Source organism: Halichondria panicea, chromosome 1 (assembly GCF_963675165.1).
Source record: "Halichondria panicea chromosome 1, odHalPani1.1, whole genome shotgun sequence".
NCBI lineage: Eukaryota > Metazoa > Porifera > Demospongiae > Suberitida > Halichondriidae > Halichondria > Halichondria panicea.
Window position 1 is genome coordinate 16,614,937 of NC_087377.1, and position 21,491 is coordinate 16,636,427.

Sequence of the window (21,491 nt, forward strand, 5' to 3'; positions counted from 1 at the left end):
TTCTGTAGTTACATGCTAGCTTGGCTGTCTGTAAGTAACTTGAATCGGGAGCATCTAATTTCCAACAATTTTATGTCTTCTTCATGCTTCCGTGCACATTTTACACTCGTATTCTTTTAGGTACTTTACTGTGCATTGTAAATAAGTCCATCACATACGTTTTATGACATGTCAATTTACCTTCACCACAGGCTCTAGTTTGGACCAGTTTAGTGCTCAGATTCACAAGTTGCTTCCTCACGCCTCTGCCCTCGTGTTTACCAACAACCTGGGACCGGCGTCTACTGGCCATACCCCCAGCCACCCCCGCACATATGGTATACATCAAAGCAAGATATGCGGCATTGTTAGTACAGTCGGAGAAAGGCTTGATCTTGTACAGGTATTTTCGTAATAATATGAAACTTAATATAATTAATGGCATGTTCAATTTTATTTTACGTTCATGTCTCTTGGATTCCTATACATTGTACTATGACTGCATGAACTATTCAATGTATCAAAATTATTACTGAAAATGATTTGTGTTGGTAAAACAAACAAGTAATGCAGCTCTACATGCAGTACTTTCAAATTGGCCAGGTTATCAATTACGTTTCTATAGCACCTCACCTGTATGTGTGCATGTGGTTATCATACTGTCCACCTCCCTATACAGGCTGTGTCATGTGACGGTCCAGTGGACATGATAATCTCCAAGCTAATGGCCTCCGTCTCGTCCACCCTCCAATCGCAACTAAGCAACGTAATCACCAAGTTTATCACGCCCAGTCCGTCCCACAAGCAACCAATCGAATCGCTATCTAATCTCCCCAATCTCTGGAAGAGCAATAAAGTGTCAACACAAATCTCTATACTGGGCACGCAAATATCACTAGAAAACAATCTATCCAAGGCCATCGAAAATTCTCAGAAATTGTCCGAATTTCTCTCGGAAATAAACTCACTTTTGAACACTGTGTCAGATTTGATTAAAGGTTCTCCGACTAATGTTAGTCTGCCTGAGGTGTTAATGTCAGGGTCTAGTCAGATCTGTCAGGATAATATGGAGTCCAACATTGCGTTGAAAGACAGCGTGTCCAATATGTCGGCTGTCGATAGTACAAGTAACAGTGGCGTATTTGGTGAACGAGTTCAAATGAACAACATGTACGGTATTTCAAAATACCAGCTTGTCAAGTTGCAAAACATACAACTTGTTCTTTTGAATTACAAACTCAAAGCTGCGATATTTTTGGAATTGGAATCAAATTCAACGTTAAAAGATTCTTTTGAGTGGCAATCGATGCTACATTACGAGTGGTTACCACGGGAACAGAAAGCGTCGATAACGATACTTGGTACCCGATTGATGTACGGTTATCAATACACTGGTAGCTCATCACGTCTCTTGCTCACACCTCTCCTGGAGAAGACTCTGTACTCGTTGTTACAGGCCATTGGGACTGAGGGCGGGGCTGTGCTCACTGGAGAGGAGGTGGGCTATTGGGCTATAATAATTATATCTATGTAGAAATTAAGAAGACCTTTATATTTGCATTTGTGCAGTGGAACTCCATTAATTGTAATGTAGTTCAAGGTATAGCGTTTGTTTAGAGGTTATTTGCACACAAACTGTTGGTTGTTTTGGGACCTGGGTACGTGGCCTTTACGTCTTCAGGGTTTGCCCTATAGGGTAGGGGCTCCACTACATTTATCAGTTAACATTCGCACATTGCTCCTATACGAAAGCTTATCTTGCCTCAAGAGACCCGAGACAGTGTAGTACCTACGTACCCTAGGTTACTATGAATAGTTTTATTCACTCTACAATATGTTGACGTGCATGCCCATGCTATGTACAGGGTTCTGGTAAGAGCTCGCTAGTTCGTGAGCTAGCTGTGACATCTGGTCGATTGTTATTCACCGTGAGGTGCTCCCCTCTCACCAACGTGGCAGCTGCTCTTGCTGCTGTCAAGGGGATGAGTGCTACAGGTCAGCGCCATATAAACAGTATAATTAGGGTCCTTGAAATAAAATGACTCATACGTGTGCTTGTGTGTATTTTATGGCCAGTTTTTTTCCTCGCAAGATATTAACTGTCTGGTGATATCATACATGCATGGAATTTATTCACAACCCTGTACTCCCCCGAATATTTGTGTTTGTTTGCGTTTATGTATTGACATAATCTAATTTCACTCTTTCACCTTTCTTTCTAAATCTCCCAGTCCACTAACCTTCCTGACTGTCCAGTTACTTAATTATTCTTTATTCCCATGTGCAGGATCATGGCTCCTCCTCCATTCTCTTGACACCCTCACACCCTCCGTCCTACAAACTGTGTGCAGTCTACTGGCCAGCATCCATCACGGCAGGCTCTCCCACTCGACTAGCATACAATGGATGAAGACCAGTGTAGCTCTAGCGACTGACCCTCCTGGAGCTTGCTTTGCAACTATGTCTTGCTCTAAACAGAAAAACTTTCCTAGTACACTACTCGACTATTTTCAAACTTGTAGTGTGAGCACGCCGGATAGAATGGTTGTTTTAGAGGCTCTGTTTCTTGTGAACGAGTTCAATAATTCAATTCAGCTTGCACAACTATTGGACAAAATTTGCCTTTCAATTGAAGAGCTTTTCGGTGACTTAGACTCAGGAAAATCCGCACAAAATCCTTTCAATCTTGGCTTGCACAAGCTCAAAGCTATTGTATCGCTTGCCCGTAAGCACAGTAAAGACTTGATAGGTCTTGGCCTTCTAGCAACAGATGGAGAGCCTACTATGAATAATAATCTCAAAATGCCAAGTATGGTCTACTCTGAAATGTCCTTTAGTACCCAGCGAGCTTCTCTTAAGTTTAGAGCCGGTAGTGAAGACAACGATTCGGAACCGCTCACACGACCAATTCTTGAAGAATTCTCTCTCCTTCTGGCACTAAAAGACACTCTCTTACCGTCTGTATGTCCCGAGAGCAAGGAGTATGACATCATAGTGACGCTAATCTCCGAGCTCTTCCCAGGCTTCGATTTGATAGGATTGCTCGACCACGAGGGAAAAGTGAGGGAGGGGCTGACGCTTAAGGCAGCTAGCGTGTCTGGTGCTGGGGAGAGTGCCAGAGAGTCTAGGGCTGCCAGTGCTATGCAGAATGTACTAGATGACAATCAGACCAGTGAAGGTGAACGTGATTTATAGTGTGTGGTCTATTTTATAGTTGTCAGTAAGTCAGGCCCCATCTCCCACAGCATGTGTTTGGACCTGTGTTAGCAGGCCACCTCTTTATTATACAGTCACTGTTCTATGTCGGTTGGCCCAAGGGTGGCAGTAATGAACAGGTTTCACTTTTACTGTTATACTGCTATACTGTTACTGTTATACTGTGCAGCCATTATTGACTGTATTTCTTCTTACTCATAGCTGGTGGCACGCTGGAGGATCAGATTGTAGTCAGCTGTCAGCTTCAGCAACTCGTCCCAACCGTCCCCTTCCAAACAGCTGTGTCACAGGTACGTATATATACATGTGAATTCTCCATAGCTAGATACTGTGTTTCTATATGCAATGGTTACGAGACGATTAACAGGAAAATCCCTACAAATATTTTGTATTGCGGCCAGTGAGTCTGGTTAGCTGCATGCATGTGGTGTATCAAAGTATTCCTTAATTCAAACAATTGATATATACGCATGCATGTACATACAAGCATGGCTATATGAAAGTATTCTCTCCCCACCTTGCAGTTAGTGACGCTGGTTCAATCGAATCGGTTCACCGTGGTCAGTGGTCCCAGTTGTAGTGGCAAGACCTCCATCATTCAGGTGGCTGCTGACACTCTCTCCCAGATTCCCACGTCTGGCCCCGTCTCCGTGACTACCCTAGTTACCGAGGCAATGAGAGAGGAGCAGCTGCTCGGCTACCAGGACAAGGAGAAGGGGTGAGTGGGCGTATGGATGCATTGTGTGGGTTATTGCTTAGTAGGCTTTTGTTTGTGCGTGTATACGTACTTGTTATATAGTACGTTGTTAGTGCATGGCTAAGTCCTGTAATACAAGGAGGAAATTACTCTTAATTCATACTGCATAATTATAGAGAAAATGTTACGTGCTTTTGAGTATAATTATCACTGAAGTGATACTTTCGTTTGTTTAATGATTAATTGTTCACCCCTCCCCCCCTAGTACATGGGTGGAGGGTCTGCTCCCTCATACACTCTCCTCCCTCCGGCCCGGCTCCTGGGTTGTGTTGGAGGGTGCTCTCTCCCCAGCCCAACTGGACAGCCTGTTGGCCTGTGATGGTGATGGTCCACTGCACCTCAGTAATGGACAGTGTTTGACAGTGGACCTATCAATCAGGTTTATTATGGAGGTGAGTGAATTGCTGTATGTACTACTAGTAATAAGACTGTATATAGTACGTGTATACAGTTAGTGATTGCTATATTGATTTGCAATACAAGCTAAGTGAAATTATTATTAATTTATAGCTGTTGAGGTGATCTTGTGTAATTGTAATTCTATGGCTGCACAGGTAACTTCACTTTCGTCTTTGACTCCCTCCTCTGTCGGCCGGATTGCAACCCTTGACCTCTCTGTCGGCACTGTTACAGGGTCAGAGGTCATGAGCAGATGGCTCGGCATGCAACCAAGCTCCTCCCATTTTAAACAGAACGCCCCTGCCCTACACATCCTCTTTGACAAGTATACTCCTAAAGTGCGAGAATTTATTCAGCCAGCTCTGAGTAGTAGTAGTATTGGTGGGTGTGATGTCATTCAGGGGACGTCTAGCATCTCATTAGTCAATGGTGTGAGCGTGTGCAGATTACAAGGACAAGAACCGAGATTATCAGAGGTTCATCTGATGCAGTCACTCTGTCGGATATTGGAGGTGTGTGGGTGGGGTAGTTAAAGAATAATTATAGCATTAAATAAAGCATCTTTGAACGGCCATAGCTTTAGTTAATTCTGTTGGTCCAATAACGTTAATTTTAAGAAAGAGTTTTCAGATAAGTGTTAAAAATCTAAAGTCTATTTTGGGCCTGTTTTTGACAAGATACCATAATGGCCTATGGTCTTTTTCCAAAAATAAGAAATTGTGGCCTGTTTAAAATTTGGAATTTGAGCGTACTATTCCTTCTAAGCTTTCAGAAAATCAGAAAATCAGTGAATATAGACCATCAGAACTCTTGTTATGTTATGTACACCTTCTTCTCCATGCACGCAGTGTCTGCTATCTAATGAAGCCATTACTAGCGAGCTATCTACCGATTATTTGGAGCGAGGCTTCGTGTATGCAATAATCTGGTCATATGGAGGATTCTTAAACGCTCACAACAAGACCATTTTCGATCAATGGTGGAGGGGAACATTCGATACTCCACTACCAGAAGACGGACTACTATGGGATTACAATCTGACGTCTGATTTGACACGGTTCAGTACGTGTACTGTTAATGCAGCCCCAGTGACAAGGGATAATCGACCATCATTTGTTCCAACCGTACGGTCGCAATCGTTTCAACGCATCATCGGTATCCTACACAAACAAGGCTTCCCTGTGCTTTTAAGTGGTGCCAATGGAACAGGTAAAACTTTGTTGCTGTTGAATCAGTTCGACGAGTATTGTAATAGTTCCGATGCCTCACTACTTCATCTCTACGTTAACCAGTCGACCAGTGCACAGAGCTTGTGGGAACAGGTGGGTGTGGTGTGGTGTGGGCATGTGTGGGTGTGTGTAAGTAGCTTGTCTGAATTGATGTCTGGTATTACAAAGGAGAGCTCTTTCTTGCAACAGAAAACGACAAATAGGTTGAAAACCACAATTGAATCCCAAAGTTGTTTGCCGTGTATATACTGTACCTGTATGGAGTACTGACTATTGACACCCCCCTCGTCAGGTTGTAGAGTGTCTGGAGTGGCAGTGGGGCCGGAGGTACACTCCACGGAGGATCAAGAAACTGGTCTGCTTTGTAGACGACATCCACAGCACACAGGTACATACGTCAGGGGGATATTCCCACACTGCATGGTCGGTGGTGGTGGTTGGTACTGCATGACCACCTCTAGACAAAAATAACCACCTCTTAGGTCTAGTTTACTACATTAAAGAGGCATTTTGTGTGTGCTAAATTGAGATTGAGGTAGCTACCATCAAAAAATAAGTTCCGGGCCTATAACATGCAGACTGTAATGTTGATGCTAGCCACTGTAAGCCTTACTGTAAATTGCATGCATTGTGAATATTGAGAATACAATTTTTACATCTGTATACTCCCCCCCACACTTACATCTGTATACTCCCTCCCCACACTTACATCTGTATACTCCCCCCCCCCCACACACACACACACACAGTGTACTAGTGCGAGTGAATTCATCAGGAGCCATATTTCCAGCGGAGGATTTTCCGACCCACGTACAGGGAAGACTCACACCATCTCGGATGTCAGTTACATAGTGACAGGTCACCTTGACAACCAGAGTGGGGGTGTGGTGGGCGGGAGACTACTCAAACACTTCAACGTGCTTCACTGGGACGGATACAAGTATGCAGTACATAATACAATATCATGCTATTTTCATTCACAAGAGTTTTCCGGCTATCACTAGGATTGGCGGCAAGTGGAGGCGGGTGACCCCTATTGGCCACCGTACTTAGCTTTTTAGCACTTTTACTCGATCTTTTGAAACGGGCTTCGTATAAATCTAGTACGTGTCTAATGGAGCTGTCGTGTAACATGTAGTACTTGGTATAGTTTTTTATCATTGCGAATATAATTATTCCGCCCACCCACCCAGGAGTGGTCAAGTGTGTACCATATTCGGATCTGTACTGGAATCAGCCTGTGTGAATGTCGACTCTGAGACGATTGGCCGTCTGGTTGCCATGGCAATACAGGTTCACAGGCGGGTGGAGGGCATGTTCCTGGCCACCCCAGACCGACTACACTACGTATTCTCCATGACAACCATAGCGGCTGTGTTTAGGTACGCCCGGTATAGTGCATGTTAGCTTGATATTATGTGAATAATTGTAATGAGATGCATAAATTATGTATACAGTGAAACCTTATAGTAGTCCAACCTAGAAAATGTGAACACAGATCTCTACTTCACCTTTATTGTAACTAAAATACAGCTGCCACCTCTTGAGTAGACCAACAGTGGCTGTAATAAAAAGCTAGGCCTATACAACAGCGCATGCTATAATAGAGACATTGGTGTCCCATTACCTGGCTGTGTATATATATAGAGGGTGTACGATGGCCACAATATAAACTGTCACCTTTTTTTGAACGGCCCTCCTACATGTACTAGCTGTACTGATTAATTAACTAGTGTACATTGACTATTTATACACTATAATTATTATATAGAGCTTCAATATTAAATATTGACGCTATAATTATTCGATTATTATTCTTACTGAGACATGCACCTAATTGCTTGCCCCCTCCCCCTCCGAACACAGACACCTTGTAACTAGACTGAAGACCTCCCCCGGGGGGCAGTGTGACCTGCTCAGGGAATGGGTGAGGGCGGGCTGGTGGGAGTACGCTGCTACCATGGCAACTGAGGTCGATAGGGAGAGGTACTGCGAGATGGTTTCTCACGCCCTCAAAAAGTTCTTCAATCAGCACATTAAGGTATGCTCTCTAGCTGTGTAGCTATATTATAGAGGCAGAGGAGGTATGACAGGCGCGGTGCAGCTCAAGCAATTAGTCTCTGATTACACTCAGCAAAAACATACGACGTGGGCAGACAATTATTGCTCTATCAAGACTATAATTGCTAGAGCTGCACCGCGCCTGTCGGACCTCCTCTGTATTAGAGGTATTTTGAGGAGGTTGGGCCACCTGTTGTACAAAAAAGTAACTCTAATAAACATTATACCTCGAAATACAAATCGTATACCCTCCAAATGAAAACTAAATTAAAAATATAATGCATTGGATCATAGAACTAAAATTATTGCGTCCAAATGCATGCATGGCATCACTCTATAACTATATGAATTCTTTCACACATCTTCACATGCATGGACGTACTTTAAAACTATTGCCACAAGCACTATACTACAAGTTTATGATGACTAGTAAACCTTTTCCACAACCAAGCAAAGAGTTTCAAGATTTATCGGATTTGATACGAGATCTTTCTCGTGCTTTTCTTTGAAGATTTTCAGTTTTATCTCATTGACAAACGTTCCCAAAATGCAACTCTTTGTGAACAACTTTAGGTGAGGCAACATTGAATCCAGCTGAATTGGCAAGGATATAGTAAGTTTCCTTCTTTTCGAATTTCATTTTCGTGAAAATATAATTATTTTCAAAATCAGGGGAAATTAATACACTCAGGCTCGTTCTAACTATCTGTGGATGATTTGGAGGTCCGTTATATGTAACAAAGCCGAAACTTCCTCCAGGAGCGAGTTTGCTGTAGAGACGATTGAAGAGAGCTTGTTTGTTCTCGATCCAGTGAATAACATGAGTAGAGACAACCAGATCGTAACCTTCCCCAGGAAATGTTTCGTCATTTGCGACAGAGTATTGGATGTTAGGTCGTGAATTCTCTCTGTTTGCTACTTTGATTCTCTCTGCATCAGGATCGACAGCAACAACATGTCCCTCGGGTCCCACAAGGTCAGACAATATGGTAGCAAGATGGCCGGTTCCACAGCCAAGGTCCAGGACCAGTCCACCATGAGGGACTCTCAGCATGCTCATCAGTTCAGCTGCATGGTCTTTTTGGAGGAGGGAGTTCTCCAAGTAGAGCTGTGCTGCGGCGGTTGTCATGGTTGACGATGATTCTTCTCTGATAAATCTTTAATCCTCCAATACAAGGTCACTTCTGTTTTATGCATGGCGCATATATCAACGTCACTTTTCAGAAGTGTTTCTGGAATGTATACACAACAAGTTCCTGGTAGTATAGTACAGGAAGTTATTTTATGCCTATTAGGCATACAAAAATTATAGTATTCTTGGAAATTCGACCTAATAGTTTTATGAGCTGAAGAATGCACAATTTATTTATTTACTGATTCACTCCGTATCCTAGGTGATTTCCAGTGAATATGAGCCATATTTTACTTCCCCCAGGGAAGTATGGAATATGGCTCATATTTTTACTTCCTACAAGCACTATTCAAGTTTTGAATCATCTTGACAATTTGCACACAGTAAAATAGCAATACAGCACGCAAAAAGATTTTGTAGACTATGTTTTGTGCTATTGTCATATTGACCTGAGCTAGCTAGCAGTCTAAGCTACTTTTTACTTGTTCATGAGGCTTGAAACACTGCAGTTGAGTCCTTGCTCTGTGTTTCTAAGTCAAGGTTGTGGCTCAGAGGTAGAGGAGTAGAGTGCATGCAGTGTTGGTAGACTTGTGCAATGCAAATTGAAAACGGCAGCTGCTGATATTGGTGGGCGGGTCTGGTCAAAGTTTATGGCTTCCAGTAGAACCTCAGTAGCTGCTTGAGAAGTAGCTAGCTCTCATACTTGACAGCTGTAACTGTTCTAACTGCATATTCTGAGGCACAAAAGTGGCTGTGAGAGCAAGCTTGACTGTCTCCATTGATGTTCAAATGACTGTTTTGCTGTTTTTGCAGTAAATAAATCAGTTGTTGACTGGTTGCCTAGTAATTATGGTTTATAACCAACCTCAGCCTCGGGCTACGCCCTCGGCATTGGTTGGTTATAAGCCATAATTACTAGTCAACCAGTTAATAACTATAACATAGTGACTATTGACTATTGGTTACACCATGCACATGTACCGTAAGTGCATAGTAAAATTTTCAGTTTTCACATGCTGCACATGCTATTAAGCATACACAAGTTATAGTATATAGTTCTTGTCAGATGCTGCCGTATATTCTAATAAAGAGAATACAGAAGAAAGTTAAAAAACTGAATTGTGAATTAGAACATGATAACTCCACTATGTCTCAAAATAATGCGACTACTTACGATTACGGTTGGTATATTGATTGCTCATAATTCATAAGATATTCTTTTTAGCCTCACAAGATTATGTTGTAACTTGCAATGATATCAATGAAAAGAGAACAATGAAACAAAGCTATAATAATAACTTAGAGTATGTATGACACTCAGGCTCTGGGAAAGCTAGATTATTGGAGCAGACTAACATTTTGGTGATTAATGTACTAAATGATAGAACAAAGCATCGCCTACACAATGATGTGCTTAGTGTGCACATACCTAGTTTCATACCCGAGTTATGCGCGTTAGAAACTCGAAGCCGTAAATGTAGTATCGAGAAAAACGCCTCTCAAAGATTGCTCAATTAGGAAAAATAAGGTAATAGCAAAAGTTTGGACGAAGCGCTTCGATGGAAAGAGTTGGATTTAGAGCATCAGATTTTACAGAGAGGTAGTAGAAGGACTGTAGATACTTATATGCCAATAACATTTTATACACTGTAGGCATGCATACATTTAGCTATAGCTCAATACTAAATTCTGCTCCAATAGTCTGGTTTTCCCAGAGCCTGTCACATAATTATGTCTTGTAATCCAATGAAGTGGTATGTATGAGCTCAGCTGGAAAAAACTGTAGATTTTGGCATCGAGTTTTGTTGAAAATGATACCGTATTACTAGAATGTTTTGCGAGCATCAAACATTTGCGAACTTTGCGAGGGTCGATCAATTCACAACAATAAAATCCGCAAAACCTAAATTATTACTAGTAAATACATACGATCCTTGCCAGAACGCAATAGTTAGATCGCAAATTTTCTACTGATTTGGCTCATTCGCAAAAGTTTTCACCCGCAAAATATTCTAGTAATACGGTAGTCAGTCATGCACGACATACAGACTTCATGCCCACTATCCCCCGCTCTCTCTCCCTTCCTATACTATACTATATAGGGTGTCATACAGGGGGGAAGGGGGGATATCCCCCTTTCAATTATGACTGAGTGTCCATAGCTGAGTATTGAAATAACAGTTGACCTTTTTTTAGCAACATTTTCTGGTTACTTTTCTCATTTCCCCCCTCTACTTCAAAATCCTGTATGACACCCTGCTATACCGTCCGTCTCTCCCTTTATTCTCCACAATCCATCATAATCTCCCTTTTTTATGCATATATAGCTCCCTGAGTTGCTGTCCGAGAGCTCGGTGAGGTTACCAGCTGACGAGGTGGTGGGTGTTCGAGGGAAACTAGCTCACCAGCTGGAGGAGTACAACACGTCACATCCCGCCATTCACATCAACCTCTACGATGTGAGTGTCTCCTCATGTAGTACAGGGATGTGCCCACACTGGTCGATGGTACAAAAATAACTGCCAATAGCCAAAACTTTTAGGCCTTGTTTACTAGGACATTTTTTGGTGAGATTTTAGGATTAAAAATAGCCAGGAGATATGGTAGGGAGTAGTGAAGCAAATGTTTCTGGGCACTGACTGAAAGTACAAGTACTAGTATGTACACATACCCTCTGCCAAATGCATAAATAGATGGATTTTATCTGTCTCATACCTAAAAGCTGCTGGACTGCATACACTAGTTGACAAATAATTATATTGGTCGATCAAAATTAACTGCATGACTGTATACATAATATTATATATATAATTATAGCAATAATTATTATAAAATTATTGTTAAGATTGTACTCTATTTTTTCTTCTATACATGTACTAGTCCACAATAGAGGAGGTTACTCGTCTCTGCGAGGTCCTGGCGTCTTCTCATGACATGGCCCACACCCTCTTATTAGGCCACACCCACTCTGAGCCACTCGTCCAATTAGCCGCTCTCCACACGTGTCACACACTCACACAACCATCACAGCACTTCAGCTCCACCCTCCTCACAACCTCCACTCCCCACGGGATTTCTCCGTACTCATACCAACTTGAAAATTTACAGAAAGACTTGGTCCGTATTTATACCACAGCTGGCGTCAAAAATGAAAAGATAGTTTTACTATTGACTGAGCAAGAGTTACTACACGAAGGATTTCTTACTTTTGTTTATCAGTTTGTAAAGGGAGGTGCTATTTCACCGATGTTTTCCAAAGAGGAGGAGTCTCGTATTGTGACAGCTGTTCGTTCTGATCTAGCCCAGAGTGGTCTGGCATTCACCGTAGAAACGGCTTGGGGCTTCTTCCTAAGGTACTCACGCACACATGTTTGTATCACATAATCTATGATGCATGGTGTTATAAAACTTGATAAATTACTACACTATAATATATAATCACCACAGCCCCTCTGATTTGTAGTAATTATCTACAGCCAGAATCTGATACTGAACTATGAAATTATCCTCATAAGCTTTCAATTAGATAGTTAATACTCACTATCCCCAACTCTGCCCTTTATTATGAACACATCTCTCCTCTCTCCATACAGGCGTGTGTGTAGCAATGTGCGTGTGGTCCTATCCCTCCCCCGGCTAGCAAACAGTCTCCTCTCTGGCTGCACTAAGTGGAGGGAGCTGCTCGGTTGCCTGAGGGTCTGCTATCACCTGCCCTGGGAGAGGAAGGAACTGGTCGACGTGGCGATGCATCATCTCAAAGGTGAGGGGGAGTGTACAATGAATCACATTTTTACAACCTAATAATCATTTATTATATGCAAAACACAGTATAAGCATTGTGATGTCGTTTCTTTCGGTATCGATATATAGTTACGATCATCCCCCCCCCCCCGTTGTAGATTGTACGTTCTTGTCTGATCGTCATAGTGAGGGACTGGCTCACCTGTTGGCCTCCGTGCACTTGCACCTGAGGAAAAGACCTGATACTCACACCTCCAACACTGCGTACCAATACTTCACTGAGAGGTGGGCGGTGTAGCTCGTAGCGGACATGGGTGTGGCTAAGAATTTCTGATATGTAGATACATACATACAAATTAATACATACCGTGCATGTTTCATACGTAATAAATATTTATAGACCGAAACCCTATAACCGAAACCCTTATACTACCATATTATATATAGCGCAAATTTTCGAGGGTAGTTTTTTATTTCAAATTTAAGAATGATAACGTCTGACGACCCGTACGTAATTTAATGCTTCATTTTGACACAGGTTTGTCCATCAGTTAACTGTGACTCATGCTGCCATAGAGATCAGATCCAGCCAGGTAGCTGCAGCCCTGGCAACCGTCAGCACGGCACAGGCCCAAGCAGTCGCACTGGAGGAGAGAATCGGTAAAGAGGAAGTCATCCTCTCTGAAAAGAAAGGGGCAAATTTGAAGCTCCTGGTACTGATTGGACAAGACACGGCCATCTTGAAACAGCATAGCAAGCTGCTCTCTAAACAGAGGGAGAGGATTAGCCATCTAAAGAAGGTGTGCATGTGTTCATGAAGTTTTGGGTTTACAATTTATAGCGTATAATATGCATGTACTGTTGTGTAACTATTATTCATATCACCCTGATTAATTTCTACACTGTACAATGTATATACATGTAGCCAGTTTCAATTGCTCCCCCCCCACACACACACCACCCACGTATCCACCACACTCACACCCACACACACCAGGTGATCCCAGAGTTTGAGCACGCCTGTGACCTCTCCCTTCAAGACAAAGCCGACATAATCACCTCCTCACAGCAACTGGTACTAAACATTGACCAGAGTGGTCTTTGTGAACTAAGGACTGTACTGCGACCTCCGGAGGAAATGGAGCAGCTGCTGGTGGCTGTTATCAGTATCATCAAGGGACCCACAGCCGATATAACGTGGACCAAGGGTGCAAAGAGACTGATGGCCAATCTAGACAGGTGTGTTGATTACAAGAGCCTCTCCCAGAATATTAATTGGTTACAATTATGACTGTCCTATTCTGGTTGTGGCGACCTAGCTTGGACATCACTCTCTTATTATAGTACCATTTAATTATTGTTTCGTATGCTTGCTAAACGTAATAATTTTAGTGTTGCCTTATTTAACCTTACTGTATTTATCTACGCCAGTTGATCCTTGATCCTGAGCTAATTAAGTAATGCTTTTCCTTTAATGTGAATTCTCTATGAACAGTGTACCTATAGACAGTTAATTTTCACTCTATGAGTTGTGTACCTACTTATAGTTACTACCTAAAGTTGATACTCATTGTGGCAATTTGAATAGATTTTGTGAACTCCTGATGGAGTATGGAGCGTGCGAGGATAACTCAGACCTAGTCCTTGAGTCCTTGGAGCCCCTCATGCGGCAACCCTCCTTCAGCCCTCAGGCCTTCACACAGTACCCTGGGGGCAAGGCAGCTGCCCAACTATGCTCCTGGGTACAAGGTGTGCACTCCCTCCACTCTACACTGCAGACCAAAATACGCCCACTACAAAATAAGATATCGACTATGCAAGCTTCGCTGAGCGAGTACACTGATAGGTTGAAAAGTCAAGAGAATAAGATACGGGTTTTGGACGAGCGCTTATCGGGACTGAGCGTTGCCTTGGAGACAGCGTCGGTGGATAAAAGCCGACAGGGTGATCTGGTGAGGGCCATGCATAGAAAGTGGGGGCACACCAAAGAGTTCATCAAGGTCAGTTACTAATTACATGAACGTGTAATGTGTACTACATAAAGTAGAAACCCATTTTTATCAGATTTTTCATCAAATATATCCTTATGGTTATGCAATGCATGTATAGCTATACGAATACAATAATAATACAATAATAATTTTTTGTTCATAATGAGGAAACCAACCTGCTTAGTATGTACATGTAATTATTATGTACTTGCTCATTTTTCAGACCCTCTCTGGTGCACATACTGACTGGTTGTCCCAATCCACCGATGTCACAGCTGCACTATCCAAAGCCATGGGAGCCTGTTGTCTGTCCGTGTGTCTAGCCGTCTACCTCAGTCCTCTCCCCCCTCACACGCAACTGGACGCCATTAACCAACAGATTTTACCCGTCATGAGAGAGCGAGGGATCGAGTTATACTGGCCAGAGACAGATCAATACCTGTCTGCATTTGTGAGCAAAAATCCCACCGAAAATAACACCGATAGTCATAATAATGACAGTGTATCTTGCAGTGTTACACAAGTACAATCGTACTCTGACCTTGCACAAGCTATAGTCTCCACCCTGGCTACGAGGTCGTTTACGGATAGCTGGATGGGTGGGTGTGGTAGCGTGTGTCAGCTGATGGGACTCTGTCTGATTGAGCAGTCTTGGCATCGATGGCCTCTCGTGTTTGACCCTCAGGGCCTGGCCGGGAGGTGGATAAGAACAGCTGTTGGGGAGACACTGGTTACTTTGGACGGGGACAATAGGTGGGTGCATTAATGAGATAGCCGTAGTTCAAATATTTGCTTGAGTTGGATTAATTTTGTATTAGCATACATCTTGACCTTACACAGTATTTATTGGCATAATTTATATACGTATATACATGCATGTGTACGTTATAGTTGATTGATCAAAATCCATTTCAGGTGTGGCAAGTTCTATCAGAGCCTTGAGGCTGCGCTAGTGAGTGGTGGGTGTGTCCTAGTGGAGCACTTCCCCTGTACCCCCGCTGACCCATCCCTACACCCCCTCCTCAGCCTCAGGCACTCCTGGAGGAATGGTGAGCCTACGCACTGAGCATTAGAATTTTATTTTCGTTGAGCTTGTGTATGTAATTTGCATTACTGATTCAGTTTAATTAATTTACGCACATCATATATAATTATGTGAGCATTCCCTTTGAGCTAATAACGCAAAACTTTTTGTATACCACCAAACACACACACCCACACCCACACCACACCCTCACACACCACACAGGAGTCAACGTGGTGCAGCTGTGTGGTCACCGTATACACGTCCACTCCTCATTCAAACTCTACCTCACGACAACCACACCCCTCTCTTCGCTAACACCCAGTCTCCGTGACGATGTAACTCTAATCTCATTGGACGTCTCGCACCCTGTCGCCGTTGACCTCCTATTGAGTACAGCTTTGGAGAAATTGGGAGGCCAAGAATTTATGGAAAAAGTTGAAAGATCGTGTGTAGGTGTGGCCTCGTGTAAGGAACAGCTGGCTAATTTGGAGGGGGTGCTCCTGAGTCAGCTGCCGACCAATGGGAAGGACCCAGTGTACGTAGTCTGTACTGAGAGAATTGCTGCCACCGTGGACAAGAGTAATCAAGTGAGTCAATTTAATAGCTAGCTTTCAGCATACATATGCATGTCTTAATTGTGCTAACCAGGGCGCAGTTATAGTTATTTATGTTTACCGTTTACTGTTTTTTTTATTTTATTTTGCTGTTTTTATAATTCTTCCATACATTCACAAAAATTCACATTTGCAAATAATATGGCCAACAGACAGGTAATAATTGATATAGCTACTGACTTCTGTGTGTGAGCCATATTGCATACGTAACATTAATTTTGTGTAACTTTTTTGAGCAAAATTAATGGTCATCTGAAATGTCTATAATTATAAACCAAATTTTGTAACATGTTTAAACGATTAATTGCTGCCTAATAACCCTCCCATGCACCCACCCACACAGGTATCCTCTGAGCTTCAGTCTCACCTTAGTGCTCTCCATCAGCTCTTTATCAGACGATCTAAGCTCCGCCCACTAGCCCAGCATGCCGCATTAACGTACACCCTCCTACAACAACTTGCTGACTCAGCACCTAGGTATGCCCAGAACTGGGTCAGTTTCACGAAAGTATTCAAGACATCGCTGGATGGAAAGACAGACGTTGCCGTGGGAGACGTCATATCAGAGGCCATACAAACGTTTAACGAGAGTCTGCTTCAAGATACCTTCAGGTAAGGATTAGTGTGTAGTATATAATATTGTGTACATGTATACCTATACCGTAAGTTCTGGTCATACAGTGTATCTGTTTCTAAGTTGCCTTTCTCCCATGGCTTATAAATAAAGACTGCAATCACTGCATGCATGCCATGTAATGGAAATTTGGCGAGTATTATAATTATGTATATTATTTTGGCGAATAAGCCATTTTAACTGAATTTAATTTGGCATTTCTGGCATGGCTACAATGTCCATGATATGCGTCCGCCGCTTATTGGATGTTTTAAATTTGGTAAAATTTTCCAAATTAACCCCTATACTACGTTATCACAGTACAACTCTGTACATGCAGGTACCTGGACCATCACCACTGGACCAGTCTGGTTACCGTCCTCTCCCTGCTGTCTCGCTATCGACCACACCCCTCCAACACTCCCCTACTAGCAGACCAGCTAGACTACCTGCAACACAGCCGATCGTACTTCGATGAAGAAACAGACCTCAATGTGATGGACTTACCAACCCCCCCTCCTTGCATCCCTCTCGAGCTATGGACGCTCTTGCACAAGCTGCCTCTACCTGTGACCTACTTTGAGAGTGTCTTACAAACCACGCACAGTCACACTGAGTTCTGGGAATCGGTTAGTAGCGATACATGTAATATTGGAATCGACAATTTCCCATGGAAATCTACAAAAATCGATTCTACGTGTACCGGAATTGAAGATTATGTTATTCTCATGTGCATTTCCGAAGACAGGTGTATGAGTAGTTTGAATGCTCTAGCTTCATCTCTGCTTAAGGCTGTGCATGTACCCTCGCTAGAAGCTGTACTGGCGGAGGGGATGGTGGCAAAGAAGCCATTGTTGCTGTTTTACGAGCGAGAGTCGATGGTGTCACAAGTTAACCATGGCAACCTGGAGGCAACACTCAGGAAGACACTAAAGGTATATACATGAAGACATTCGCAATTTACATATGTTGTCATCAGTACATTATATAGCATACAATTCTACCCACACTATTCTAGTGTATTTTCTATTCACGTACACACACACACACGTCACACACACACACACACACACACACACACACACACACACACACCTTACACACATGCACATGCACACGAACAGGGCAAGAGCTTCTCTACTCTCAAGATGGGCTCTGACACGGAGGAGCTAGCTACTGACCTCCTCACTCACCCATCCTCTGACTGTCTCCTACTAGAGGACGTACACTGCTCACCACAACACTGGACCAAGCTGCTGCCACTCTATATCAGACAAGCTATCAGTACAGGTACATTGATACTGTAACAGAGGTACTTTATCAGTACTACATTGTCTATACATTCTACACAAAATGACTTCAATCCTTTATTGGATGAAGGCATGTATTTGGGCGTACACAATCTATAATGCAATAAAACTTAGACATAAATACCACTTTTTTAAGCTGCTCAGCTCAACTCGATCTATCCATGCATATAGCAACTTTTGTGTACATAGATCATGTGCACTTGCTATATTGACGATCTCATACACGCACACGCACACACACACACACACACACACACACACGCACACGCACGCACGCACGCACACACACACACACACACACACACACACACACACACACACACACACACGCACATGCGCACATGCACACACACACACACACACACACACACACACACACACACACACACACCACACACACACACACCACACACATCCACATGCACACACACACACATGCACACACACCTCACACACACACACACACACACACGCACACACCCAACACACACACACACACACACGCGCACACACACACACACACACACACACAGGTTGTCAGCTTGTGTTCACTGCATCTACCGATTCCTCCGACTTTCCCCGCGAGTTCATAGAATCTTGTCAGACCCTACTGCTCTCAAAGATGGCTACCACTTCTACTAAAACCATTCCCAAGAGATTATGGATGTCTGAAGCACTCAGTCACGGGCAGTTACTCAAAATCTGTCTGGCAAGTATCCCCGAAAATTTGATATCTAAAACGAGTCAGCTAAAAGAAAAAGCGAAACCAATCGTATTCAATCTATCAGTCTTGCACGTAGCTGTCATGAACATTCGAACTTCGAAAATACCGTGTACTTTCAATAACCTACTGCGATGTGTGTCTACACTACTGGCTTTGAGTGCTGACATTTTGAGCTGTGTAGTGCTGACTGTTCGAGAAGTGTATAATGGCTGCTTGCCTTTGAGTGAATTGAATCGTTTCGTTGCCGTGTGTTTGTCTCAAGAGAGTTGTGTTCCTGGAGCCACGCTGGTGCTAGGAGAGGGGGTGGAGTTCACAGTACCCCCTCAGGGGGTCGACCCTGCTTGTTATGGGGAGCATGTGACTGATCACACAGGAGATGGAGATCCTTTGATAAAGTACGTATCGTCATAATACATTGCATGCACTATATATACATAGCTACCTATATATTAGGTTACGTTGATATAATTATTATTAAGACGTGCATGTACATTTTCACCTGCGTACAGTGAAACCTCTAAAAATTTCACAACACCTCTAGATAGTAATCAGTGAATCCCTGAAATCAAAGCACCTCAATAATCAGGACAATTTCTATATTATGTCAAAAGTGTCCATTCCTGGACAGTATTGAGCAACAAGTTAATGGTTTCACTTTACATTTACTATAACATCGTGTATCTGTTTCTTCCCACAGATGGACTGATTTCTGTGACGGTATTGACGTCTTGCTGCTCCCACTACTGGACCACCTCCCCACATTCCACACCGCCCCCTCCACCCCACTCACACCCTCACACTCCACACCCTACAACACAGCACGAAGCTTTCTAGCTACTCTAGACTACGTCAGTGAGAATCTACCAGCCTCCATTGATGTGGGTGTGTCAGGGGGTGTTCCAGTAGGTGTGGTCTCACAGCTGCCATCTACCCAGAAATACAACCACTTCAAGTTGGAGAGGGTATGCAATGCATGTTTGTAATTACATGTGCGTGTGTACTGAGGTGCGTATCTGTAGCACTTTCTTTCGAATATCCTCCATGCAACTCTGCATTTTATGGTTTTGGAGACATGGGCTCTGAGGGTTTTGTAATAAGAACTAGAGATGCTATACTCTCTGTTATATACTGGTTTAGTCTTCTTGCATAAAATAATATTGAGTTTTCCTTGTTAGACTGATTTCTCCTCACTCCATGCATGCAGCTGTGCTCTCAGTTCAACGAGACTTTGATTGGTATTCGAGACAGGGACCTCCCCGCTCTCTCCCGCTACTCTAGGGTGGAGTTTGACAGTCTCCCCTCCTCCCTCACAAGTACGCTGGCCTCGCTACAGAATGGGGTGTGGCCTCAGGAGTGGAGAGTGGTACCGGGTCAGGATCAACTCTCATTGAACGATGGCATTCAAGGTAGCTACATTCAACCTTATAGCTATGAAGTAATATTAATGTTTTGGTCTTTAATTTTTTGTACCTGATAGGCCATAACCTACCGTTGCGAAACTCCAATTCTAGCTCTTTGATAGTGCTACAAAATTATTCGATATAGTTGAAATCAGTTATACAGAGTGGCGGCATACGCAAAATGTTCATTTGGGACCTGGGTAATACCTGCATGGCCTTATTATATGCTACCTTTTTATAAGGAACGGCTGTTAAACTATATACTTGCATGCCATGTTAACTGTAAGAGTTTGCAATAATAATTGTGCTTTATATTCCTGTGCAGAGTTGAAGGTTGCCATGGAGAAACTGTCTCCACTCGTCAATTGACTCAACACTAATTATTGTAGCTAGTCATTATAATTACGAGAAACTAATATTTTTTGACCTCATCAATTTTTTTTATTCAAGCAAAATAATTATTAGAATAAAAAGCACCGCGGGTGCTGATGCCTCGGTGGAGGTACCAAAGCTATATACATTAACATAAAACTACTAATATATAGCTAGTTTTTATACAAATATTTATATCATGAACATTTTTAATTTTGCATGCAGGGAAACTTAAATAGTGGGTAATGATCGACCATTATTGTTGTTAAAAACGATTGATACCAAAAGTTAATACTATCAGATTCACTGCCCACTTTATATAAACCACTTCCGGTGACCCAAAGTAGCGCTTGGCATGGGTTATTCATGGGGCTCCGGAGCTGGTGGTGGGTGTCGGGAAACTGGCATCTGCCATCAGAGCGCTACTTTATCCGGAGTTCTGTAACTCTCAGTATGCACTGCTCGGTGTGGTGTACTTTATGCTGCCCTCGAAAGCAGTACCTTATCACTTATGCTACCTTAAAAAGTAGTACTTATGCTGCCCTCAAAAGCAGTTACTTATGCTGCCCTCAAAAGCAGTACTTATGCTACCTTAAAAAGTAGTACTTATGCTGCCTTCGAAAAGCAGTACTTATGCTACCCTGAAAAGTAGTACTTATCCCCTAAGCAGTTTCTGGCCAGACCGCTTTTTTTTTTTACGTTGGCACTCAGTTAATTATCAGGATCTGCTTGCCATTGTTTCGGCTTATATCTAATTGAGAGTGACAAAGTTAATGTGGCATTAATAATTATGTATAATAATAAGCACATTTACTAGCTTCTTCAGCAGCTCTTTCTGACTCTCTTGTAACTAACAAAAAAGCTAGCGCTTCAGTGCAAGCTATATATAAGGCTAACTCATAAGTTGAATGGAAAGTTTGTGTGAA

The 21,491-nt window shown here is 42.7% G+C and overlaps 1 protein-coding gene across 1 annotated transcript in view; it reads left to right on the forward strand.

Annotated features, from left to right (window-relative positions):
• Positions 1 to 20,785, forward strand: part of LOC135352201 (dynein beta chain, ciliary-like) — a 47,336-nt gene extending 26,551 nt beyond the window's left edge. Inside the window, exons 32-61 of the mRNA XM_064551359.1 lie at positions 192 to 382; positions 659 to 1,477; positions 1,845 to 1,974; positions 2,267 to 3,157; positions 3,397 to 3,485; positions 3,720 to 3,913; positions 4,158 to 4,344; positions 4,507 to 4,863; positions 5,200 to 5,673; positions 5,873 to 5,968; positions 6,330 to 6,520; positions 6,774 to 6,962; positions 7,447 to 7,621; positions 11,101 to 11,232; positions 11,654 to 12,126; positions 12,367 to 12,533; positions 12,673 to 12,799; positions 13,053 to 13,314; positions 13,512 to 13,753; positions 14,103 to 14,514; positions 14,729 to 15,258; positions 15,421 to 15,554; positions 15,755 to 16,119; positions 16,490 to 16,758; positions 17,100 to 17,694; positions 17,884 to 18,049; positions 18,603 to 19,188; positions 19,491 to 19,755; positions 19,998 to 20,199; positions 20,519 to 20,785. Of these exons, the coding sequence (XP_064407429.1) occupies positions 192 to 382; positions 659 to 1,477; positions 1,845 to 1,974; positions 2,267 to 3,157; positions 3,397 to 3,485; positions 3,720 to 3,913; positions 4,158 to 4,344; positions 4,507 to 4,863; positions 5,200 to 5,673; positions 5,873 to 5,968; positions 6,330 to 6,520; positions 6,774 to 6,962; positions 7,447 to 7,621; positions 11,101 to 11,232; positions 11,654 to 12,126; positions 12,367 to 12,533; positions 12,673 to 12,799; positions 13,053 to 13,314; positions 13,512 to 13,753; positions 14,103 to 14,514; positions 14,729 to 15,258; positions 15,421 to 15,554; positions 15,755 to 16,119; positions 16,490 to 16,758; positions 17,100 to 17,694; positions 17,884 to 18,049; positions 18,603 to 19,188; positions 19,491 to 19,755; positions 19,998 to 20,199; positions 20,519 to 20,562 (8,954 nt within the window). The 3' untranslated portion in view covers positions 20,563 to 20,785. The remainder of the gene's footprint in view (positions 1 to 191; positions 383 to 658; positions 1,478 to 1,844; positions 1,975 to 2,266; positions 3,158 to 3,396; positions 3,486 to 3,719; positions 3,914 to 4,157; positions 4,345 to 4,506; positions 4,864 to 5,199; positions 5,674 to 5,872; positions 5,969 to 6,329; positions 6,521 to 6,773; positions 6,963 to 7,446; positions 7,622 to 11,100; positions 11,233 to 11,653; positions 12,127 to 12,366; positions 12,534 to 12,672; positions 12,800 to 13,052; positions 13,315 to 13,511; positions 13,754 to 14,102; positions 14,515 to 14,728; positions 15,259 to 15,420; positions 15,555 to 15,754; positions 16,120 to 16,489; positions 16,759 to 17,099; positions 17,695 to 17,883; positions 18,050 to 18,602; positions 19,189 to 19,490; positions 19,756 to 19,997; positions 20,200 to 20,518) is intronic.
• Positions 20,786 to 21,491: the final 706 nt, after the last annotated feature.